Source organism: Zootoca vivipara, chromosome 3, assembly GCF_963506605.1.
Source record: "Zootoca vivipara chromosome 3, rZooViv1.1, whole genome shotgun sequence".
Lineage (NCBI taxonomy): Eukaryota > Metazoa > Chordata > Lepidosauria > Squamata > Lacertidae > Zootoca > Zootoca vivipara.
This window is the reverse complement of record NC_083278.1, coordinates 49249017-49275240: the sequence shown is the minus strand read 5'-3', so window position 1 is coordinate 49275240 and position 26224 is coordinate 49249017. Positions and strand designations below refer to the sequence as shown.

At 44.1% G+C, this 26224-nt stretch overlaps 2 protein-coding genes across 8 annotated transcripts in view; one reads left to right on the top strand and one right to left on the bottom strand.

Moving 5' to 3' along the window:
• Positions 1 to 22442, top strand: part of METTL24 (methyltransferase like 24) — an 84283-nt gene extending 61841 nt beyond the window's left edge. For 4 of the 5 annotated variants that reach the window (XM_035109063.2, XM_035109064.2, XM_035109065.2 and 1 more), the window contains one exon: positions 12492 to 15900. In XM_035109063.2, coding sequence (XP_034964954.1) covers positions 12492 to 12806 — 315 coding nt within the window. In that variant the 3' untranslated portion in view covers positions 12807 to 15900. Of the gene's footprint in view, positions 1 to 12491; positions 15901 to 22305 lie in introns of those variants that run through there. The other variant, XR_004692188.2, reaches the window with a different exon arrangement.
• CDC40 (cell division cycle 40) overlaps positions 15981 to 26224 on the bottom strand; it is a 38044-nt gene continuing 27800 nt past the window's right edge. For all 3 annotated transcript variants that reach the window (XM_035109062.2, XM_060272629.1, XM_035109061.2), the window contains 8 exons: positions 24972 to 25046; positions 23235 to 23280; positions 22342 to 22443; positions 21580 to 21695; positions 21249 to 21382; positions 17674 to 17750; positions 17226 to 17370; positions 15981 to 16575 (listed from right to left, as the gene is read on the bottom strand). In XM_035109062.2, coding sequence (XP_034964953.1) covers positions 16398 to 16575; positions 17226 to 17370; positions 17674 to 17750; positions 21249 to 21382; positions 21580 to 21695; positions 22342 to 22443; positions 23235 to 23280; positions 24972 to 25046 — 873 coding nt within the window. In that variant the 3' untranslated portion in view covers positions 15981 to 16397. The remainder of the gene's footprint in view (positions 16576 to 17225; positions 17371 to 17673; positions 17751 to 21248; positions 21383 to 21579; positions 21696 to 22341; positions 22444 to 23234; positions 23281 to 24971; positions 25047 to 26224) is intronic.

Here is a 26224-nt window from a genome sequence, read left to right as displayed (position 1 = left end):
AATGGATTGTCAGCATAGCTGCCAAGTTATCCCTTTTTTAAAGGGATTTTCCCTTATGCTGAATAGGCTTCCTCGCGAGAAAAGGGAAAACTTGGCAGCTATGATTTTCAGTGCTATCTCAAGGCTCTCTGATGAGCTTTGGATTTCCTCCGTCCTTGTAGCTGTTGTAGCAGTTTAAGTGTACCAGCTCCACACGGCTGTGAGTAGAGCAGGGGCTATGGGCCTGCGGCTTTAGAAATTAGAAGTCTTTATTACTTTTCATTCCAGTTGCTGAAGAAATTGCATGTAAACACAAGTATACTTCAAATTTATCTGTCTCCTCTTCCCCCAGTCTCCCATACTCAGCATCAGTGTGCGAAAGAATCACAATGTAGCACCAGGGAAACAGATTATACACCGAACATAATGCTGGCAAATGCATGGTGAATCATTAAAGCATTCTTTTGTCTCTCTTGAGGGTAATTTGCAGCAGGAACATAAAATGTTTTTTCAGATGCTCATGGTGTCCTGGTGATAAGCACCGTGTAGGTAGAATGCTTAAGACACAGAACCTGCACACTCCTTTGGCATCTCCATTTTTATGACTGAGCCTGAAATAACGAAGGTTAGGTGTGCAACAATATCAGCAGCAGCAGTATTATTGCTAATTTTATTGCATGCCCTTCAGCAGCAGATCTCAGGACAATTTAAAATTCAGAAATTAAAAACAGTTCAAACAAATTGCAGGAGTAGGGAGTGTGCATTGTGAGAACAAAGGAAGGTGCATTACACCAAGCCAGGTTCTTTGTCATTCATAGCTGCCAAGTTATCCCTTTTTTTAAGGGATTTTCCCTTATGCTGAATAGGCTTCCTCGTGAGAAAAGGGAAAACTTGGCAGCTATGTTGTCATTCCATCCTCGAATTGTCTAGGGCAGGGGCCATAACTCAGTTTGCAGAAAGTCCCACATTGTATGCTTGACATCTCCAGACGGGACTCCTGCCTGAAACCCTGGAGAGCCACTGCCAGTGTAGATAGAACTGAGCTAGATAGACCAAAGTTTGATATTGTATAAAACAGTTTCCTGTGACTTTCCAGGATCTCAGACAGCAAAGTGATCCTTTTAGCTAAATATGCCATGGAATCGGGGCTTGAACTAAGTAGGCAAAGTATGTGCTATGCTCCTTCCCTGGAAATTTCCTACAGTTCCACACTGTAAAATGAATCTGGAAATAAGGAGAGAGAAATCAATCTCTGGCACACCATGAAGCCGCTGGTGCTGCCCAGGACTCTCTCCTGCTGTGAGTGCCCACAGGCCCTGTCCCTGCCTCCTTCCACCTGGTTTAGGGCGGGGCCTGGAAGGCCTCATAAAGGACTGCTGCCGCTGCTCTGCTGCTGGTGCTGCCCAGGACTCTCTCCTGCTGTGAGTGCCCACAGGCCCTGTCCCTGCCTCCTTCCACCTGGTTTAGGGCGGGGCCTGGAAGGCCTCATAAAGGACTGCTGCCGCTGCTCTGCTGCTGGTGCTGCCCAGGACTCTCTCCTGCTGTGAGTGCCCACAGGCCCTGTCCCTGCCTCCTTCCACCTGGTTTAGGGCGGGGCCTGGAAGGCCTCATAAAGGACTGCTGCCGCTGCTCTGCTGCTGGTGCTGCCCAGGACTCTCTCCTGCTGTGAGTGCCCACAGGCCCTGTCCCTGCCTCCTTCCACCTGGTTTAGGGCGGGGCCTGGAAGGCCTCATAAAGGACTGCTGCCGCTGCTCTGCTGCTGGTGCTGCCCAGGACTCTCTCCTGCTGTGAGTGCCCACAGGCCCTGTCCCTACCTCTCTCCACCTGGTTTAGGGCGGGGCCTGGAAGGCCTCATAAAGGACTGCTGCCGCTGCTCTGCTGCTGGTGCTGCCCAGGACTCTCTCCTGCTGTGAGTGCCCACAGGCCCTGTCCCTGCCTCCTTCCACCTGGCCTAGGGCGGGGCCTGGAAGGCCTCATAAAGGACTGCTGCCGCCGCTCTGCTGCTGGTGCTGCCCAGGGGAACTTGAAACAGCACAGAGTCCTTTTTAAAATGCTTTTAAAAGAATTTTTAATGTTTTTATCTTCTTTGGGGTGGTAGGTGGGAGGGATTTTTAGCTGGGTGTGGGAATCTGTTAAATTTTAGTGTATTTGTAATTTTTATTGTTTTTGGTTTTATTGTTTTATTGTCTTTTTTGTGTTCTTCTTTTGTTGAGTTCTTTGCTGTTTTTTACAGAGGTTTTATTTTGTTTTTAAGGGGAGGGGTCAGGGCTGCCCGGGAGGGGGTCCCAGCAAGCAAAATGGCTGGGGCAGATTCCACAGGGGGGTGTGCACTGGAACAACCGATCTCAGTGGTCACGGGTAGGAGGAGGAGTTACGCTAAGACCAGACCATGTCATTACCGAGGAGGCAGACTTAGTCGTTGTCTGAGGACTATCCCTGCCTCCAGGTCTGGTCCTGACCGGACGGATATTGGAATCAGCAAGGGATACCCACATGACCTGAAGGTGCTGCTGTGCAATGCCAGGTCGATGATGAATAAGACCACCGCCATTCACGACCTGATTGTGGATGGAGGATTTGACCTGGCATGTGTGACAGAGACCTGGTTGGAGGAAGCCGATGGGCCCGTTCTTGGCGCTGCTTGCCCACCAGGTTTCTCTTATGCACAGCAACCCAGGCCATCTGGGCGGGGAGGGGGGGTTGCAGTGATTTTTAGGAAGTCATTAGTTTGCACCAGGCGTCCTATTGGGAAGACCCAGTTCTCTGAGTGCATGTTCTGGAAGTTGGGCAATAGAGGCAGTACAGGATTCCTTTTGGTGTACCGACCTCCCCGCTGCACCAAGGATTCCCTGCCCGAGCTGCTTCAGGTCGTGTCGGATGTGCTCCTGGAGACACCTAGCTTGGTTGTCTTAGGGGATTTTAACATCCATGCCGACACGACCTTACAAGGAGCCGCTCGGGACTTCGTGGAAAGCATGGCCACCATGGGGCTGTCCCTGAATAAGTCTGGCCCAACTCATAGCCGCGGACATGCCTTGGACTTGGTGTTTACCTCTATGGATGTTGGTGATCTGACATTAAGTAAAAGCGAAACAAAAGAAGTGCCATGGTCAGATCACTTTCTGGTGCAACTGGACTTCTCCGCAACCCTTTCCCTCTGCAGGGAGGTGGGACCGATTCGGATGGTCCGCCCCCGCTACTTAATGGATCCAATTGGCTTCCAAAGAGTGGTAGGGGATGTTTTATCCCATGTCGATGGCCTTTCAGCTGATTCCCTGGTGGCCCGCTGGAATGCGGAGTTAACCAGCGCTATTGACTGTCTGGCTCCGAAGCGCCCTCTCAGATTGCATGGAGCCCGGACAGCCCCGTGGTTTTCCCCGGCGCTGAGGGCAATGAAACAGTCGTTGAGACGGCTAGAGCGCCGGTGGCGGAAAACTCATTTTGAATCAGACCGGACACGGGCTAGAGCTCAACTTCGAGCCTACCAAGTGGCAATGGCGACGGCGAAGAGGACCTTCTTCACCGTCTCCATCGCATCTGCAGAAAACAGCAGCAGGAGACTCTTCCAGGTGGTTCGCAATTTAGCGGAACCACCTGCTCCATCCGGGCCCAGTACGGGCCACATGATCTCCTGCAATGATTTTGCAAAGTTTTTTGCAGATAAAGTCGCTCAGATTCGGGAAGAGGTAGACTCCACCGTGGGAGCAGGGCCGGGGCGGGGGAGTGCTAGAGTCCTGTCTAGTCAAGTTTTGTGGGATCAATTTCAATCTGTTACCTCCGAGGATGTGGACAGGCTGCTTAGACGAATGAAACCAACCACCTGTCTCCTTGATCCTTGCCCATCCTGGCTTATAAAAGCTAGCCAGGAAGGGCTGGGCGATGGGCTTCGCGGGTTGGTAAATGCTTCTCTCCATGAGGGAGCCTTCCCAGACCCGCTGAAAGAGGCGGTTATTAAACCGCTTCTTAAAAAACCATCTTTAGATCCGGCCAATATGGCCAACTATCGCCCAGTCTCAAATCTTCCATTCTTGGGCAAGGTGATTGAGCGAGTGGTTGCGGAACAACTCCAGGCACGCCTGGAAGAAGCGGACCATTTGGATCCCTTCCAGTCAGGATTCAGGCCTCATCATGGGACTGAAACTGCCTTGGTCGCACTGGTCGATGATCTCCGGCGGGCTAGGGACAAAGGTAAGAGCTGTTTCCTTGTTCTGCTGGATCTCTCAGCGGCTTTTGACACCATCGACCATAACATCCTTCTGGACCGTCTAGAGGGCTTGGGAGCTGGGGGCACTGTCATGCAGTGGTTCCGCTCCTTCCTCCTGGGCCGTGTTCAGAAAGTGGTGGTGGGGGATGAGTGTTCAGACCCCTGGGCGCTCACTTGTGGGGTGCCTCAGGGTTCTGTCCTCTCCCCCATGCTTTTTAACATCTATATGCAGCCACTGGGAGAGATCATCAGGGGGTTTGGGCTGGGTGTCCATCAGTATGCTGATGATACCCAGCTCTACCTCTCTTTTAAATCAGAACCAGTGAAGGCGGTGAAGGTCCTGTGTGAGTGCTTGGAGGCGGTTGGAGGATGGATGGCGGCTAACAGATTGAGATTGAATCCTGACAAGACAGAAGTACTGTTTGTGGGGGACAGGAGGCGGGCGGGTGTGGAGGACTCCCTGGTCCTGAATGGGGTAACTGTGCCCCTGAAAGACCAGGTGCGCAGCCTGGGAGTCATTTTAGACTCACAGCTGTCCATGGAGGCACAGGTCAACTCCGTGTCCAGGGCAGCTGTTTATCAGCTCCATCTGGTACGCAGGCTGAGTCCCTACCTGCCCACTGACTGTCTCTCCAGAGTGGTGCATGCTCTAGTTATCTCTCGCTTGGACTACTGCAATGCGCTCTACGTGGGGCTACCTTTGAAGGTGACCCGGAAACTACAACTAATCCAGAATGCGGCAGCTAGACTGGTGACTGGGAGCGGCCGCCGAGATCACATAACACCGGTCCTAAAAGACCTACATTGGCTCCCAGTACGTTTCCGAGCACAATTCAAAGTGTTGGTGTTGACCTTTAAAGCCCTAAACGGCCTCGGTCCGGTATACCTGAAGGAGCGTCTCCACCCCCATCGTTCTGCCCGGACACTGAGGTCCAGCTCCGAGGGCCTTCTGGCGGTTCCCTCATTACGAGAAGCCAAGTTACAGGGAACCAGGCAGAGGGCCTTCTCGGTAGTGGCACCCACCCTGTGGAATGCCCTCCCACTAGAGGTCAAAGAGAACAATTACCAGACCTTTAGAAGGCATCTCAAGGCAGCCCTGTTTAGGGAAGCTTTTAATGTTTGATGGATTTCTGTATTTTAGAATTTCTGTTTTTTTTGGAAGCCGCCCAGAGTGGCTGGGGGAACCCGGCCAGATGGGCGGGGTATAAATAATAAATTATTATTATTATTCTATTAATGTCTGGGGAAAATGTAATTTTGATGTGTGCATGGTGGCATGACCACCTGTTTTGCTTGGGGGCACATGAACAATAATGCCAGCATTACCCACTTGGACTTCTTCCTATAGTCAGCAGACAGCTGGTGTGTGTGTGTGTGTGTGTGTGTGTGTGTCACAGAGAAAGAGAAATGCTTTTTGATTCAAGATTTAATAGTTCTGCCCAGAGTAGCCTTTTCTAGGCTTCATTCTGGGTACAATGGTAAGAGTGGTGATGTTGCCCCTTCCACAAAGATCTGTTTTTCTGTTGCTAAGTACATGTCTGCTGTCCTTTCCTTAGAGCTCTGACTGGAACAGGCCTGTGCTCATCCAGAGCAGCCCTTACATCAGGGCTGAGGGAGCTTTGGCCTTCCAGATGTTGCTGGACTCTCCTCAGCCAGCTAGCAGGGCCAATCAGGAGGGCCACAGAATCACACACCCCTTGCCTGACATGGATTTAGTGTGTATGTGGGGTGTGCGTCTGGTGACAGAAAAGTCCAGAATGATGTGCACTAGTAACACAACAGTAATGTATAGAAAGTCATGAATAGAAAGGCACATCTATTTGGATCATGTCTTTATTTTACTTACTCGCGCCTTTTTTTTAGAATTGAGGGTAGAAATCTGCTCTTCATGGCAGTCATTGTTTTGGGTTTTAGATGCTGGAGGAAAGCAGGGCGCTGTGCTTTTCTGTCAATCTTTTTTCTTTTTCTAAGCATGCTGAGCATTTTTGTGTGAGCAGCTCAAGTAGTGTCAAACTTTGAATTGGCTACCCGCTATCTCTTTTGTGAGCTTTCCCGTATGCAACAGATAGAGGCACAGCTTATGCTTTTCTTCTTTTCCTTCTGACAGCTCACTTTATCCTGGAGATGCTGGTCATAACAGCCACATTTCAGTTCAGTTTTGTGAATGTTGTAGGTTATCAGCTGAATACCTGCTGCTTGTCCTCCTGAATGCGAGGCTATCAATTCTTTTGGACATTAACTTGAGAGTACATGAGATGAAGGGAGGCATCAAAGCCAGAATACCACAACCTAAAAGTCCCTCCAGATGACCCATATACTGAGTATTCATCCGGACTTGTGTGCACTATCATTACATCAAAATTAGATTATATCTGGTCTTTTATTAAGCATTTGTTCTGATTTATTCAATGAGCATTCTTCTTGATTTGCTTAGTGTGTTTTCACAGCTTCCTCATCCCACCCTCTTCAGGCCACTCCAGACAGGTGGTTTTGTGTTTTGTGTGTGTGTGTGTGTGTGCTTCACCATGTTGTTGATGCAACACTAGACTGTCCGCACATGATTCTGCTTTATGTGTTGTTCTGTGATGCTTCCCCAATGTTACTGCAATTATTGTCATCTGGAGACATAGCAAAACCTGGACAAAAACAGTAACACACAATCCTGGAACATTCCCTGTTTAGGGAAATTTTTAATGACTGATGTTTTAATGTATTTTAAATCTTTGGCTGGAAGCCACACAGAGTGGCTGGGGAAACCCAGCCAGATGGGCAGGGTATAGATAATAAATTATTATTATTATTATTATTATTATTATTATTATTTATTATTATTATTATTATTATTATTGCATGAAGAGTTTCAGGATAGGCAGCGATTGGAAATGAAGCAGTATGCCCATCCCAGAACTTCTGTAGGAGCAAACAGTATTGAAAATGGGATCATACATAGCTGCATGTCACGGCATTTTTGTGACAGTAACTCCCTGTATGGAATACCAGCACTTGTTCTTTTGCTGCCAGTGGCAGCTATTTTATCCTCGCACAGCAATCCTATCAATATATGAATGCCAGCACTTAAAAACAAAAAACAAACACTGAGCACCTAGATCCCATCATGAGCACAAAGCACCATGTGTTGTTGTTTAGTCGTGTACTACTCTTCGTGACCCCATGGACCAGAGCACGCCAGGCACTCCTTTTACTGCCTCCCGCAGTTTGGTCAGACTCATGTTCGTAGCTTCGAGAACACTGTCCAACCATCTCGTTCTCTGTTGTCCTCTTCTCCTTGTGCCCTCCATCTTTCCCAACACCAGGGTCTTTTCCAGGGAGTCTTCTCTTCTCATGAGGTGGCCAAAGTATTGGAGCCTCAGCTTCAGGATCTGTCCTTCCAGTGAGCACTCTGGGCTGATTTCCTTCAGAATGGATAGGTTTGATCTTCTTGCAGTCCATGGGACTCTCAAGAGTCTCCTCCAGCACCATAATTCAAAAGCATCAATCCTTCAGCGATCAGCCTTCTTTATGGTCCAGCTCTCACTTCCATACATCACTACTGGGAAAACCATAGCTTTAACTATGGTATACGGACCATTAATGCACCATAAAAAGGATGCCTAGATGCACCCTCAGTGCATTTCCTTCACACTTTCTGAAACACAGAAGTTTATTTATTTTTTAAAAGTGGATTTGTTGTGCTAGGGTGAAAGAGCACTTTAATCCACTTTTATTGTGCAAACCTGAAGGTCTGGTGTGTGACAGAAACATTTCCACAAAAATCATCCTGTCCCTAATGGAGTGGAAAGGGGAAAAGGCCAAGTGGTTCTTATTTATGTAAAAAAAAAAAAAGGTTGCATTTGCAGGTGTGTAAGAAAAAGGAAGAGGGATGCGGGTGGCGCTGTGGGTTAAACCACACAGCCTAGGGCTTGCCGATCAGAAGGTTGGCGGTTCGAATCCCCGCGACAGGCTGAACTCCTGTTGTTCGGTCCCAGCTCCTGCCAACCTAGTAGTTTGAAAGGACATCAAAGTGCAAGTAGATAAATAGGTACCACCACAGCGGGAAGGTAAATGGCCTTTCCGTGCGCTTCCCTGGTTCACCAGAAGCGGCTTTGTCATGCTGGCCACATGACCTGGAAGCTGTACGCTGGCTCCCTCGGCTAATAACGTGAGATGAACGCCACAACCCCAGAGTCGGTCACGACAGGACCTAATGGTCAGGGATCCCTTTACCTTTTTAAGAAAAAGGAAATGCTTGCACAAGAAGGCAGTCAGATATCTAGTTTTAATAGTTATGCAAACTGGAATCCCCCTTTAATTTTTTAACCAAACATCTGTTTTTCTCTAAAGGAGAGGAGGCCAGTGGCCTTCCAGGTGTTGTTGAACTTCCATCTGTTTCACCCAGTATGGCCAATGGTCAAGGAGGATTTGAGCTGTAGTCTAGCAACATATGGAGAGCCACTAGTTATTTACCCCTCCTCTAGGATGCCTGGACCAACTGCAAAGGAGCAGAGGATCTCTATGCTTTCAATAGTTGTGCAAGAGAGAAAATCCTGGAAATCGCAGCTTGTGAGACAAGTAGCAGCCATTGAAATTTCCTCCTCTTCGACATAATTATTTCAGTGAGTGAGATGTCCCTTTCTTCTTATTTAAAACCCTGTGCAAGCATGCAGTGTCAGAGAGAGAGATCTGATGTTGGATCCCTCCTCCCTTCTGCTACTGCAGCCTCCAGCGTCTTGGGCTCTACTGACACTGGAGCTCTGACATCTGAAGAGCCAGAAACGGTATGTGTTGGGGCAGTTTTGAGAAAGGACTAGGAATCAGCTTGATTCTGAAGGGTGCAAAGCTGTCTCGGCTACCAGGGTTTCCCTAAACCTAAACCAGGATGACATGTTGTGTACGGAGCTCCTTTAAACCACTTCCTTGTTTTTTTCCTCCCACTAGAAACAGTGGGTGGGGGAAAGTTGTTTCTTTTAAAATACCTACAAAATAAATGGAGGAGCATATTTATCTCTGAATAGATCTTAAGATACTCCTATTCAGATATATCCGCTTACCAGTCACCTTATATGTCACATGGAAACATAGCAACCAGTGAGCAGGGTGTTTACAGAAGGCACAAGAACCTTAATGGTTAAATGTGTCGCCTGTGGCGTAATGTTTCTGCACAAATGCAGGAACTAAAGTAATTTTTCAAGTGTATCTTGTGATGCTTGTAACATTTTACCAAACGGAATGCATATTCACCATTTATACATTTCCACCCCCACTCCCTCTCTTGACCTGTATCATACTGGGTAACAGCTGTAAGTCTGAGATGCAGCTGTTTCTCCACTGAACTGAAACTGATGAAATCCTTCTTGAAATTCTAATTGTAGGGCTAATTCAATGGTGTGTGTAAATTCTGCATGTGGTGGATCATGGCAGTGAGTCTTGGGCCTTGCCCAGTGGGGCTTTCCCCTGCCACTCCCTATCAGGCTGCTTATTGTGAATGAAGACCTATGTGCAAACATTCCCACACAAATAGGCTTCCTGTGTCTCATGAACCATCTATTGCTTTTGACTGCAGCAGATGGACTGTGTGAATGAATCCTACCGGTGAGCATATTTCCGAAGTAGCCTAAATTCTCTATTTTTGTTTGGGGAGGACAGTTTCCCCCTGTATCGTATTAAATATAGGATGTATGATATCTGAGCCTTTTGTTACTTGGATGCTTGTCCCTATACAAAAAAAGATTTAAGACCTAATACACCAAAAAAGGACACGGGTGGCACTGTGGTCCACTGAGCCTAGGGCTTGCCGATCAGAAGGTTGGCGGTTCGAATCCCCGTGACGGGGTGAGCTCCCATTGCTTGGTCTCAGCTCCTGCCAACCTAGCAGTTTGAAAACACATCAAAGTGCAAGTAGATAAATATGTACCATTCCGGTGGGAAGGTAAATGGCATTTCCGTGCGCTGCTCTGGTTCTCCAGAAGAGGCTTTGTCATGCTGGCCACATGACCTGGAAGCTGTACGCCGGCTCCCTCGGCCAGTAAAGCGAACTGAGCGCCGCAATCCCAGAGTCATCTGCGACTGGACCTAATGGTCAGGGGTCCCTTTACACCAAACAAATGTCTTGTGGATGTCATTTTCAATTGCCCTAAGTAGGAGCTATTGCTAAGGAGGAGCTTATTTTCTATATGGGATCCCACCACACAAATAGAAAAATGAGCAACCACCAGGATTGCCCAGGGGAAAATCCATCCACTCAGTGGGTCAGTACACAAAAGTAGTTCACTGGGTGGGCACATCTGCTGTCAAGCTATTTCAAGCAGCCCCCACAAAGAGTTGCACTGTCTGTACTGAGGCTAATTTAATTATCGCAGGCAGAGTTAATAGGTATTGAAGAGTTAAACAGGGCATGAAGCAAAATCATGCAGATGGCGCACACAGCAAAACTGAGACGGCACAACTGAATTATCACCAGATGGAGCCTGGTGACGAGTTCATGCTTTCCTCCATCTTCCAAGTTGAACTTTTTCTTTTCCCTTTTTGGAAGACATAAACTGACAGCTGTGGATCTGGGTGGAGACAGCAAATGTCTGATGTGAATACTAAGTAGTCCAGATTCTCTTTTACACACAGTAAGGAAATTGCTATGAATCCTCTTCTGCAAAAGCATTAATAGGGATTTTTCTCTGGCTGCAGTAGCGGCCCTGCACTAATTAATATACTTAAGCAAACATCTGTATAGCATTCCATGTTTGTACTTCTTCCTTAGAAGAGATGAGTGCCTTTCAGATGTTTGACATCCAGTCTCAAGGGAATGCTCTAGTACTGTTTTAAAAAGTGACCTATAAGCTTAGTCCCTTTAAATAGCTTTGCATGATCTAGGGACTACGGTATATAGCAAAATGTACCGCACTGGGATATTTGAGAGCAACTCATTATCCTGGAGTTTGGAGCTCATAGCCATGAGCCACAATCATTTCCTTACCACTTCCACCGATGTCTTCTTTTCCATAGTCATGTTCCACCTGAAGCCAAAGGTTCAACACATATTTGACTCTGCTGTTGAAATAGTGGAATTAGAAAGTGCTGAACTTTGGCTGGCTCCTACTCCTAATGATTGTCATTTGTTGTAATTGCCTTTAGATCTATTGGGGGCATAGGCAGTGCAGGAGCTAAGGAAGGTACACCAGCCACCATACTTGAAATAATTTTCATGGGAAATGTGGATGCTATTGTGACATTTGCTTTTCAAGTTCCACATTAATAAAGTCTTTTCTTTTGGTTCCTGATAGCGACTTTTGCTTTCACCAGGATTTCCTCTTTCTTAAAATGTTCCATAGATGTTAATGGCACAATCTTAAAGACATCTACTTAGAAGTAACTCACATTTAGTTCAATGGGACTTGCTCCCCGGCAAGGATTGATGCCTAAAAGCCAAGTTATTTGCAACTGTTGAAACTGTGAAGCAATCAGGAACAAATTTGTATTTAGAATGCCAATGGAAATGACAGATAGCACTTCATTCAGCCAAGTCAGTCAAAGGGTAGTCAGGACAGCTGAGCAATCTCTCTTGACAATCTCTTGGCTGGTGCATCTCTCTGTGTTGTAGGGGTGTGTGTGTGGTCTTTATTTGGGAAATCTTCTGCATGATAATTTTCATCAGGTTATTTATCATTATTGTTATATGAAAGGGAGCATGCATGTTCCGGTGGCTGTTAAGATACAATCAGCATCAGCACAGAGAACTGTTCAGTTACATAAGGCTCCACACCTGGAAAATGAATTTATTAGTAGTGCATAGAATACCGTACTATGCACAGGACCCCACAATATGCCAACAGATATGATGAGGCTGCTTCTTCTGTTCCCTGCAGCCCCCTCCCATAGCTGCCAAGTTCTCCCTTTTTTAAAGGGAAATTCCATTATGCTGAATAGGCTTCCTCGCGAGAAAAGGGAAAACTTGGCAGCTATGCCCCCTCCATCTCCTCCAGTGGCCCGCCAAACTCCAAAGTAGATTGCACTGGGGGGGGAGGCTGCAATGAAGAGAGGAAGCATTGGTCTTATTTGCACATGTAGAAGTCAGTTGTGCAAGGGGACACTGATCTCATCATAACGCATGTCTCTGTTTTCTAATAATTAGTTCATTATTTTCATACCTCCTTTGCAATCTTTTCTGTGGTAAAGAACCTACCATTCTAGCCTCTAATCACATGGAAATGGCCTCTCTGATGAGGCATGATATATTAAATACACAGTTGATTCATATGACAGTTGATTTATGAAACAAGGAGCCTGTTTTTCATGATTTCCTGTCATACTGTTACAGATCGATATACTCAAGGCAGATATGGAAAGTGCAGAGTGGAAAATTTTGGAAAACCTGATCCTAGAGGACGTTGTGGAACACATAGGGCAACTGGTCTTGGAAATCCATGTTCATTGGCCGGGATTTGAGGTCAGCGGCAATGACAGCACTGTGGTTCGATACTGGTACAGTCTCCTAAAAGAGCTAGAACTGAAAGACTTCAGGCTTTTTCACACTTACAAAGACTTATCAAAACCACAGATGTTCCTAAAAAGGGAAGCCTTCAACGCAAGTAGTAGTTATACACTGAGCTGGGTGAATACAAGATGGAAATAGGGCTCCGGCCTACAGAACAGAACTGTGACTCATCCCCTTCAGCGGTACTATTGAAGGTGAGTTCAGAGACACACTTTAAAAAATTACCCAATGCGCAAATAAAGCAGCTGTGGTATATGATAAAAATATGTTTTTGTTCCCCCACCAAAGTGGGAAGGCATAGCTTCTATATCAGGCTTCCTCAACCTTGGCCCTCCAGCTGTTTTGAGACTACAATTTCCATCATCCCTGACCACTGGTCCTGCTAGCTAGGGATCATGGGAGTTGTAAGCCAAAATCATCTGGAGGGCAGAGGTTGAGGAAGCCTGTTCTATACCCTAGAAGAGTTGAGGCCTGAATTTAAAGTATTTTGTTTACTTTGTCTATGCACTTGGCTGCTGCCCAGCTCAAGCCTGTTGAGATGTTTTCATCATCATACTGATTAAAAACTCAAAATGTGGAAAATAAGTTCTTTCTTCATGGCCGAATAGCACCCCCCCAAAAGCTGTCAAATACTAAGTTTTCTGCTTTGGGGCGGGGGCTAAGATTATCAGGATGGTGGTTTACAACATATGCTGTTATTAACTGCCCATCATGTGTGAAATGTGTCTTGTGCAGCCATGCACAAGTACAAAACAGTTGTGTAAATTCACACAGCAACAGCCAAGGTTTTCAAAAGGCAATTCAGATTGGGGCTTCTGGGGGAATTAAGCCCCCTGCAATTGTCCTATCTGAATCCTCCCAAAGTGGCACACAGGTGCCTGTATGCTTCACACCCATGGGGCAAACAGCTGTTTGAGGAGGCATGCAGAACTGGGACTATGTTAGCAATGAAAAAGGTGAAACCTTTCCTCTCTCCATGCTATGACTCCACTACAAACACCCCCCAAACAGCTGATTTTAAGTTTAAAAAACTGTGAGGAGATCATACCTAGTTAGGCCCTTAGATGAAGCACATGTAGCTGTGGTTGGGTAGATGGGAAACACAAATTTGGCAGCAGTAATTTATTGATGCATGTATTCAGAATGAAAAAGTAGTTTAGTACCATATTTTTCACTCCATAGGACGCACCTTTCCCGTCCTAAAAATGAAAGGGAAAATATCTGTGTGTCCTATGGAGTGAAGGCTAGAGCAGCGTGCAGCAGGAAACGGGCTCTCCGGTCAACTCCTTGACAGCGGGCGGGGAGGAGAGCCCCCTCCTCGCCCACTGTCAAGGAGGCGCCTCAGAGCCCATTTCCCACGGCTACCAAGCCTGCCCCTGCCAGAGCCGGCAGCAGCAGAGGGGTGCTGCTAATTCTTCCCTGCCAACCCCATTCGCGAAAACAAGCCTGCTTTTGCGAATGGGGTTGGTGGGGAGCAACTAGCAGCATCTCCTCTGCCTCCCCCCGCCTCCGCCGCGATCGGCAGGGGCGAGGGGGAGGCAGGATCATCCCGAAATTGGGCTTTTCTGCCCCCCTCCTCCTCTGCGATCGCAGGGGGGGTGGGAGGGAGGGGCAGCCCCAAAGCATGGCTTTGGGGCGGTTCCTTCATCCCGTGGACAGCAACTCTCTCTCACACCCTTTCCATCTGTCCCTCCCTTCTTTCTTTCACTCTCTCTCACCCCTTCCTTCCTTCCCTCCTTCCTTCTTGAGGCTGTCCTCAAGGTGAGTGGAGGGATGGACGGGAGCCCCTTCCACCCCTCCTCCCAGCCTTTTAGAGGCGGAAAACCAGAAAAATATTTTTCTGGTTTTCCGCCTCTAAAAATGAGGTGTGTCCTATGGAGCGAAAAATGCGGTAGCTATAATGTAGTATTCTTACATGCTTCATCCACTATAAATGCCATGTTATCAGAAATGTGTGAAGCGGTTCTAGATTTCTGAAGATGCTGCACACCTTCAACTGTAGAAATGTACAGCACAAAGAAATTCTCCCACAATATTTTAATATAATAAATTCAATGAAAGTTAAATTTACACTCTGGCACTGCAGAGAACTAGGCAGTTACAACTTAAATAAAGAGTAAAAAGAAAGGAAGGAAGAAGCAGCAGCCACCTGCAGACAATGCTAGAGATGTTACACTAAGCTGGTATCCATCTTTTAATATAAAACATTTATTAAAAATAAGATCTGTAAAAAGGAGGTTTGAGACATATGTACAGTAGTTTAGCACAAAACACACAATTCTATGAAATAAAAATAGATATTAAAGTGCCCATTTACAAGACTTAGGTGGTCAAATGGCAATGAAGCCGCAATGTGCTTTCAATTATACCTTCTTGGAAGCATTTCCATAAAGGCAGTAATTCACTAATTGCACAAGCTCCACTGGCTGAATGGGGCCTATGCTAAAACAGCATTTGATGAATTGCTCGTTAACTGTCTTATATACATATATACATAATATTCTTTGGATTTATTTTATTATAAAAAGAGAATCTTTGAGTAAGAATAGAAACCTGACTTGTCAATAATAATTATAAAAAAAGGAGTCATGATAAAATTGTAGCGAGTTTCTTAGCATGTATCCAAATCCATGCATCTGCAAATATAATGGGATTGAAAAAAATACCTGGAGGTGAGGGAGCATAAAGTGTATTTCCTATCCCATCTCACCTCAGTGAATGGAATTGGTTGTTTGGGGGGGGGCGGCTGATAGGAAGGGTGTGGATTGCTGAATATTGGGCTCCTGCAAAAAGAAGGTGCCCCCACCCAATTTTTGGTGACTGCTGCTTTAGCCCCCATGTACTACAGCCCACCCCACTCAGCAGCATGCCCTAACACCCAGGAAAGGCCTTTTGGTAGTGGGAGGAGCTATTAAAAGTACCTCATGCTCACCACATTTCGTAAGCATTTCTCTGATCTAACCCATTAGCTATATCCATCTGCTCCCCACAAAATGGATAATGGTGAAGAGAAACATCCAGGACTTGATGGAACCCATCTTGGAGCTAGAGGAAGATTAAGCATAGAAACAGATAGACATCCTCTGCCTACCTGGGTCTCTGCACTAGGCTTTCCTTCATATTTTCAAGCAGGGCTGTTGAGTTTGAGGGGATTGCCCTCACAAAGAAACAACAACCGTGTTGCACATATAAAATCTTTGTGTATTTCAACATAACCAACAACTGCTGTTAATTAAAATACAAAAACAATTCTAACAACTTCTATTATACTGTACACACACACGCATTCAGAAATATCCAATGTATTTGGAAATTTGAGAGTACTGCCAAACAGTATTTATAAATGGGTGCATCATCTTGCAATGCTGAAATGAAAACATTTTTCTCCCAAATTGTGCACTTTCGAGGACAGAGTGAAGCTTATGAAGTGTATACTTCAGCTTCATGAACACAAGGCTAGGCACAAATCTCCTCAGTTTAATACAATTTTAAAATATCTTACGAAGGATATTCCATTTAGACCACTTCACTTGGTCACTTTCAGCTTATAATAGTTTGAGATTGGAAACATTTCAGATGAAGTCTTCTGAATTCCCCATATGGTATATGTGCACTGTAATACTGAAATACCTGAGGCAAGGCATCTTTATATTCTAATGTCAGGTCATCTTTGTTGCAGAATAGGTGTTCTCCAAATGATGAGAAGTTTAGAGTTCTCCAGTACAGCCTTCAGTCCCACAGCTTTATAAGACCATCCCAGCCACACGTGATTACCTTGGATGTCTCATGTGGGTGCCAAACTGCACCTATACAGACTTTGTCATGGGCTTTCAATCGACTGTATAGTTTTGTTGTCTTCCAGTCCCAGATGTTCAGTTTTCCGTCTGCATCACCTGATATCACATAGCTTCAAAGAAAAGAAATAAAAAATTGCTTCAATCCATTGAAATCTAATTTTGAAGGGTTATGTCAAAACACCAAAATACGGTTTAACACAGAAAGCAGATGAAATATTAATGGCTTTCCATGCTTACTTTCTACTGCAGGGTTTTTGCGATGAATTACGCTAATCACAGTGGCCTCAAAAGTTACCTGCCCAGCAGTGGGCTGCTTACAAGATGCTGTGTGCATCAGTTGCCCAACTGGCTGCTGCTGTGGTCAGTATCAACATGCAAATCAGCTGCCCAAAAGGGTTAGAATAATTAAACCAATTTCGCCTCATGCTGCCCCATCCTATGACAAGGAAGGCGAAGACAACCCCTAATTCCTCCCCAAGATTCTGTCAAGAACGAATGGTACCAAAACATACTGTAGGCTCAGCACTGATAGTATTGGGCAGCCTTGACTACCGGATGGAGGAACCTGGACACTCATCCTCCTCCCTAATCCGGAATCATTGTTACAGACTATACACATATGAGGACTCCTTTGACAGTTTAAAAACATATTTTAAATCATACTAGAGTGAAAAATCAGACCATGGGGGGGGGGAAAGTCTGAAAATCAAAATGGGGCATGATAACCCATAATAGCCAGATGAACTATAATGAAGCATACCTCATGTCAGGTGAAAAATCTACTTGGCAAGCATACCCAGCCACCATATGGCCCTTGAATATTTTCTTTTTATTTAGCCTGAATCTGTTTTGAGCTCCAAAAATCAAAATCTGGTTGTCCATCGATTGACAAGCCAGCCACTTCCCTGTTAAGAGTAAAAAAGAAAAAGAATGTTAATGTCATTCTTAAAATAAATTCATGCACTTAAGATTTCTACATCTGACTTAATTTTGAGAATCACCAATGATATCCATAGTGTATTTAAAAAAATAAAGCCCCAATTTCGCATACTACAAAGACACACAATCTGAGACATGGAATTATAAATTATTTTGGTTGTGATAGGACTTAACATGGATTTGTATTCTGACATAAATATGGAGCCTCAAGAAGCGCTAAATTCTAAAGCAATAAATTATGAGAGGTCTAAGAAGATACGTTAGCTTACCATTTGGAGACAAAGTCACTGCTGGCATTGAGTGCATACTTGGTTCTGCTATGTATTTGAAATCTACTGGTATGTCCCTATGAAAGAAGAGAAATATATGGATAAAATATTACAAACATACACCTAGTAAAGAAAATTAAGAGATGAGAGGGGCCTAGAGGTCTGCAGTCTAAATGTGTTTACTTGGCTATTGAATTCTGCAGTGTCTAACAACGCCATGTGTAATGATACACTTCCTTTCTTTCTCCCTGTGTTCCAAATTTAGGAATCATGATCTCCTTCAATGCAGAAAGTGGGTAGTCTAATGCCTAACCATTTTGAAGTGAAATGAGCCCCAGACAATGTTGTGGGGTTTCTGCATTCTGTCATACAGTAGTTTGCCAGTTAAAGCAAAATGTTACCACCTGCTCACGAAAAATACCCTAGCCTCAAAACAGCAGTTGAGCCCTGAAAGTTTGAGAGTATCAGCTGGAAATAAGCAAAAGAACAATGGAGCAGGAAGGAATCGGTTGGCTTGAGCCTCTACCAGTTTATAGTGCATTGGATGGGGGAGAATGGGATAGGGCAGCAGTGGGAGATACCTAGCCCACAGGCCTAATTAGGCCTGCCATTTGGCCAAGCCACACTCACCTGCCCTACACCAGATGTCATAAATGACAGCTGGTGTGGGGCAGCAGCATTTTCCTCTCTTTCTCCAGAACTCCCCTCCCTGTGTAAAACAACAAAGTACACTCAGGTTTGGACCTGGCAGCCAGCTTTGAATCTGAGCCCTTTGGCACTGTGGAGGTGGTTTTTAGGAGGGCTGGAAAGAGAAGTGTTGGGGAGGAGTCCCTTTACTAACAACAACAACAACACACACAAAAAAACTATCATTCATGAACCCACACTATGTCACAAGGCTCCTGAGATTCTATGCCAACTGAAGCCCTGAATAGGAACACTCGTAGGTATGCACTGCAACACTTTGTTGCAGATCTCTCCAGTTCTTTGTTTTTGAATAATACTCTAGACCAGTGGTTCCCAACAGGTGGTCCGCGGACCCCCAGGGGTCCGCGAGCTATGCCAGAGGGGTCTGCAAGATGCTATTAGAATAAAAAATATATTAAATATATTTCGTATGATAACAGATTTTTTGTTTTGGCCGCTTCCTGCATGAGCAGAGTCTAGCGCAAAACTAGAATTAGATAGAGGCAGTAGTTCTGCTGTATGCCGTTAGGTGGTGCTTTACAAACACTACTGTTTTGCAAAGAGGCAGCGCGCGGATTCTACTAACGCTCACCTCCCCAAGATGCTTTGCGCGCGTCGGCTTCATTTGTGCGCTACTGCGCAGGTACTCTGTCTTCTCCATTCCCCTCCCTCCTCCCTGGCGCGCGCTGCCTCTTTGCAAAACAGTAGTGTTTGTAAACAAAGCGTTGTTTTTCGCGGAAGCTACAGTTCGCGTACTTAAAAATGGACCGTTGGTTAAAAAGTGGTTCGTTAAAACGACAAAGGCCTGTAGATGAAGAGGAAGATAATGCATTTGATGTTCAAGCAAGTAAGTCAGTGACTCTCGAACCGATCTTGTCAGTGTCCATTGAACCTAAATCGTCGGCGTCCCTTGAACCTAACCCTTCCAAGATCAGTGTTAAGCTTACTGGAAAAATTAGATTAGGAATTAGGAATTAGATTTAGGATTAGGAATTAATGGGGGTCCTTGTCACTATAGCGGCTCGATGAGGGGTCCTCAAGAAAATTTTGTTGGGAACCCCTGCTCTAGACTAGGGTAGGGAAGCTTGAACCGTGGGCTAATTGGGTGATATCAGCTGATGGGGGGGGGCAAGGCTCAATCCTGCTGGCAGCTGCTTCACCATTACTATGAATAGTTCTTAGTAATATCTCAATATTTGCAGAACTAAAAATGTAGCATTCAACATGATTTTCTTGTTTTTCAAAAATAAATACTTGAAAATAAATACATGGGAAGATCTGCCTCAAATAGTAGAGAGTTAAAGGATTTCAGCACACTTACATGCTTCTGTACAAAGAATAAAAGATTTCCCACTAGAATTTTCTTTTGCTTCATGATTCTGCTCAAGGCACTTAACTGTTTGGTTTTGGTTAACTAAATGGTCTTTGGACACTCTTGAGAATTGCTATGGCTGATATAAATATCATCAGCTTCTGTGGGTAGCACTGAAGATTTAACAATGCAGAAACCATTCATTACACAGCTACATTAACCTCCATAATATTTACATACATCACATTAATGACAAATTAGATGGAGTGTAAATGCTCTCACGAAGGTTAATTGCAGCTTAATTTTGTTCATATAACCATGAGATCATATAAATTCAAGGTAATCAAATTCTACCACCGGCGCTTGGGGCCTACAGAAAGACCAGGAAGCTTTTTTTAGAAGGTTCACTCACACCTTTAAGAAGCAAAAATGCAACGGCGCAAACCTATTTGCCTGTTATGGCAAATAAATTCAGTACTTCATGTCCAGCTTTTATGCAGCACATCATTAAAAGAATCCTACACATTTTAGATAAACCACACATTTGTTTGTTTTTGTTTAATAAAAACAATTAACCCTCACCCTGAAGGGCACAGAAAATCTGAGTAGATACCAATCTCTCACCCACTATACCAAACATTCTGCTATTTTGAAGTTTATTATTCAACTTCAGAAGTCATTAAAATGAAGTCAAAATGCCCCCCAAGAAAGATTAGAGCAGGAGCCCAGCGCAACATCACTCTTTTCCACTTGAGATTCCCAGCAACTGATAATTAGAGCTATACCACTTCGGATAATGGAGGTAGTACAGACACTATATGTAACTGTCACTCCATGAATTTCTCTGTTTGCATCTACTGTGATTTCCGTATTTCATCTACCCATTCCTCCTGGTTATAGTAAATGTTCATATGGCCCTTAAGCATTATGAAGTGGTACTGGTAAAGCCAGTAGGTGGTGCTCTTTCCCCAGAGTCAATAACTAACCAAAGCCCAAACAAATAATTTTATTGCTATGGTTCCATTTAAAAACAAACAAAGAAAGAAACCTGACTAAAAAAATGTCTTCATTCTGATAATTCCAGTCTCTGACCTGGAAGTAAAATGTTTGTGTCTTGGCATCCTTTCTTGAATAACCCACCATTTGGCACAACACTGGAAAGCATACTCCTTTCTTTGCCATATTTGCCCATTGTTTCTTCAACAACATCCCCTTTAAATGTGGGGCAAACTGCGGTCCCTCCTAAGTTTCATCTCAGGGCTGGTACAGAGATGCAAGCTAAGCAAGGTTTAGGAATCAGGCCATGTCATTGTATGCTGTATCTCAGCATCATCAATTCCAGAGAAGGGGTGGAGACTGACTCCAGGTCCCAAAACTTAGATTCTACAGCATAAATTGCAAACCAAGTCGAGAAATTACTAAACATTCTGGATGGGGTAGACTCACAGGAAATAAGTCTAAAGTTCTGCAACCAGTTGCCATATTGAGGGGGGAAGTATAAAGAGAATATATTCACTACTCAAACTATATTTTCTTCCTCTCTAATCAAAAAGTCAAGACACAAGTTTTTACTTACCATTCCCAGACTCTTAAACTCTTGTCATCAGATGTACTCACAAATCTTCTATTTTCATCCACAAAAACAATGGTGTTAACAGCACCTAAATGCCTATCATACTCCTGAACAATTTCTCCACTTCGAATATCCCACTGCAAGACAAATCCAAACAACTCCTTAAAAATGGTGAAGAAAATGATCCATTTTTTAAAACCAAGTATTTTGTAACAGAAATAGCCGATTATTACTGCAACAATAGGAAAGGAATTATGGTTAAATAGTCAATTGGTTTGATCTTCAAATTGTTTCTGCATTATCTTTACCAAATACTCTGAATATTCTAACTTACCTGTACAATTTTCTTATCTGACATTCCTGCTACAAAAAGATTTTGCTTATCTTCATCTGGATTGAATTTGACACAGTAGGGAACTTTCCTGTTTGTGAATCTTGAAATACACTGTCCTAGAGAGGGGGTGGGAGGGGAAACAGATCAATGAATAGGAAGAGATTTACATATCCAGCTTCTTCGTTTTCTGTTGTAGCTGTTGGGTTGTATGGTGGGATGACAATTTTGAACATAATAAAATAAGCCTCAACCTATATTTCTGAAGGGTGTGCCACTTGCCTTAAATCCAGATTACCAAACTCAATCCACTGAGGGCCATTTCATGCAATACAAAGCAAAAAACCTGGTTTTGCTAACAAATGTAATTTCTGGAGTACAGAAATATAGGAAGTTACCCTCAAACCACTGGTTCATCTAACTCAAGATTGTTCACAGTGGTCCTGACTGGCAGTGAACTCTCCAGGATTCAGACAATGGTGTTTCCTAGCCCACCTTGAAAATGCCAGAGTGTCAAGATGTTCTATCACTGAGCTACGTCTCCTTATTTGATAAATACACTCTTATGTGGCTGAAAGGCTTTCAGTTTTGAACCAACCATTTTCTAGAATGGTTTAAATGCATCCAAAAAGCAAAGCTGTTCTAAGACGATAATGCTGTACAGGGATCTGCACTCCTGTCACCCTGTTGCACTTTTAATAGTTGTCTTTGTCATTCACAAAAATACAGGTATCAGAAGAGGAAACATAAGAAGCATTCACCTACCTGTCTCCGTGTCCCAGAGTTTAAGATACCGATCATATGCAGCACTGAGAAACTGAGTCCCAACATTGTTAAAGCATATATCTCTAACAGCTTTACTGTGCCCTGCAGGACAAATATATATAGTATTAGTAGGAAAGGGAACCAGAGGTTTTTCTTTTCTGTACTAGGGCAGTTGTTGGATGCGCAGTGTCTGATTTGCAATACGGCTCAGGCACTTTTCACCTCCCCCTCTATTCAGTCCTCCCATCTCCATCGCCCCCACTTCCCCTTAAAAGCAAGCTATTCTATCCAATTAAGAACACAAACCATTTGGGCTCAAGTGCTGTGACTGTGGTTCTCAATCCAACACTGGAAACTAGGGGCACAGCACCCTTTTGCACATGCAGTTCTCAATTCAGCAGTGGCTGCGCACAGGGAGGCCCAGGTCCACATGTGCACCACCCCTCACTAGGATCAGGGTGTCCTTAGGCTACTTCACATGAACCATAGTTTTAAAAATATAAGTGGAGAGAGATGCTGAGCAAAAATACATATATTTCACATTAATGACCCCATTCTAAAAACAAGCAAGCAGCCCTGAAGATCCAGGGAGACGGGGATGGGGACAAGCTATTTGTTGGGGTGGGAGCTTCCCTTGCCCTCCCCTCTGGTACCACCCGATTGCTTTACTTGGGATAAACCTGTGTTTAGCTATGCACCATACATGAATGAATTGTACTGCAGGGAGGCTTTTGAACTACCATGCTCAATTATTATTTTCTTAGCATCCATCACTTCTAATTATTCCCTTGAGGCACACATTAATATTTGGACTTATTGCTAAAGGCAGCAACACAACTGACACAATTATCATTTATGAAAAAGCTGATTTTATAAAAATAAAAAAGTATTACCAATGAAAGTTCGTAAGCATCTTCGTTCACCATATACTTCCCAGAGCTGGTGGGTGGAAAATACATTTTACAATATGGTTTAATGAAGACACAAAATGCAAGTAGAACGGCTGATGCACACAACTTATTATTTTAAAACAAGCCCATCTTATTTGCCTCATTTATGAATCGCTTCCCATAAATCTTCTTGAAGCAATTCAACAAAAAAAGGAAAAAGAAAAACATACATTTACAGTACACTATTTCAAATCCAGTACTGTTAACATTGTTTCTTGGTTAAAAAAAAACTTTAGAACACCTGATGAATGAAAAACTATGTTTTTAAAAAAAGTAATCCCCATAATATAACAACACAGGTACAAAATGTACAAAATGTAATTAACTCTGTGATTTGAAAAATGTTATACCGAGAGAACTTGCTGATTCATAGCATGTTATTGTTCACAGAGCTACTTAATGGAACTGCATCTCAACAAACAAGGGAAGAGTGGCAGCAGCAATGGAGAAGGAAAGTCCAGCTGCATTGCCATGTGCACCTCTCCCCCCCCCCAATGTCTTACTACATATTGTATTGTTGGCATCCGCCTGTCTTGAGAAACAAACTGTTGCATTTGCAGCACCAAAGTGACCTGGCGGGGCCCAAACCTGGGTGGTGTGTACGGGGGTCCTGGGCTGCCCACTCATGTGGCCCAAAGGAAAGCAGAGCAATCAATACATTTGGCACCAGCTTGGATGCAGGAGTTGCTGGAAGGAGGTGTACAAGGCACCATGCTACCATCTTAAGGACTCCACTCCTGATTTGTGTAGGGTTTACTCCTTAGTCCTTTCTTCTCTCAATGATATCCCACAAGGCAGCAGAGAATAGTTATACACTTTTTAAAAAACAGGGTCACGTTTTCCACTGATCAAAAGAAATTAAGATAAATTGAATAAATATTGCATCCCTAAAAAGAGAAAACCAGTGTAATGTAGTGGCTAGCGTGGTGGACTGGGATGTAAGAGAACTACTGCATGCTGTCTCAATTAACAGCAGTTTTGGAAAAGTATAGCCTGTTCCATACTTTATGTGAGTAGCAATCCACTTTGCATGAAGGAGGGGCACACACCTCTCTATTCGAGCTCAAACACAAACAGTAACATGTGAGGTGCATCTTCCATGCAAAGGTTTGCATGCGTGACAGCCCATTTTTCAGGAATTTTTTAAAGGTGGAAACAACACAAAACTGGGCTATTACTATGCACGAAGGCCTCTGCCTTATGGAGAGGCAGGTGTGCATTTCTTTCCCTCACTTATGGAGATGGATTGCTGCCTGTATTGAGCAAGGTGTCAATGCAGAGTAGCTGAACAGATGTCAGACATCTATTTGAAGTCCTCATTATTGAAGGAAACAAAGAAATAGTAAAGGTTACCAGAACATATGACTTGAGTTCTACAGGCTAAGTTAAAGCCATTGGCCAAGGAGATTCCCATCCCCACACAAAAAGTTTGTACAGCAACCCGCTTGGTATATATTGCTGTAGTCTTGTTGCTTTACAATGATCAAAGAGTCACTGTATTTGTTTCATGATAAACAGAAGATTCCATTATGAACCTGACCTCTTACTTTAGCGCAACAAAAAGGCAACAGCTGAATTTGCCTTGACATGAGTGTCAAAGGGGAGGCATATCCCAATACGTTTTGATGTGAATTTAGCCATCTGTAGGCAGCAATAAGTGTACTTTCTGAAGGTACTCACCTTAATTTTACAGTCCATGGAAGAAGACAACAGCAAGTGGCCAGAAAGAGGAAACAGTCTGACAGCGCTGACTCCCTTATAAATAAAAACAACTATGAAATAGCTACAAATATTTTTCTTTTCCCCCAAACATGTTTATATTGGATCCTATAGGAGACATTCATTGTTAAAGGGCGGCTGCCAATGCCACTGACTTAGCTGTTGGCACAGCAACAATTCCGTTTGCTGATTCAACCGGTCGCTATCTTGATACTACCGAATAAAGTAAGTAGCACAAGTTGCACTGGTGCCCACCAAATCTCTTAACGAAGAAACATATATTGTGTGTTTGGAAAGTGAGTTCCTTTTCAAAACATTATCAATATTTTGAAATTACACTGATTTTTATTCTCACCCCTGAATAAAAGGCTCCGGTTGTTGCTGTTGTTTTTAGAATACAGCTTTATCAGTGTAATTCCCCTTCCTACCTCCACCCCATGCATGGTTATTGGGGTTCTCCCAACCTGATTTGGGGATGGTACAGGGGACACACATGGAGGGTAGTTCTGTTGCACTATTGGGACTCATTACGCTGGCTTTCGCTAGCGCAACACCTTAGTTGAGTCAGGCCCACAGCTTCATATGACATAATAGAAAAAGCCTGGGAGTAACTACTAAGCAGGCACTCCAAATCTAACTGAACCAAAGTTTTGCAGGTTTGCCCATGGTCTTGGGGTGCTTTTGTCTCCTAATGGATTCAAGTTAAGCATACTGCATCTAAATGACAGCTATATGTGCTAAAGTTTGAGGAATAATTTCTGCCATTCCATTCCCACCATCTCCAAGTAGGCATCTCAATTTGTATAAGCTCCCTAAGAAAGTCTCAAAGATTAGCTACATAAAATCACAGAAACACACTTGTAATTCTAAAAAATGTACAGCGAGGACTACCGGTGCAAAATATATAAATAACCTCTGTATGAATAAGGAAACACATATCTCAAAGCCAGTTTAGTTCACTAACAGGGACCCATGACAGGGAATTATCAGTTAGGCTGAGAGAATTGCATCTCAGGGGATTTGCGTGCTTGTATCATGGCTTAATGGTGAGAGAATGATGGCCTATATAGAGTGTGAAATTAAATATTCATAGTTCCGAATATAGTAATAAGGTTTTCACACACCATTAGCAAACGAACACTATTGTGCACCTAATGACACCGGTCTAAACTATGGGTGAGAATTGGGATAATGCAGAGTCCCCTCATGCCTCC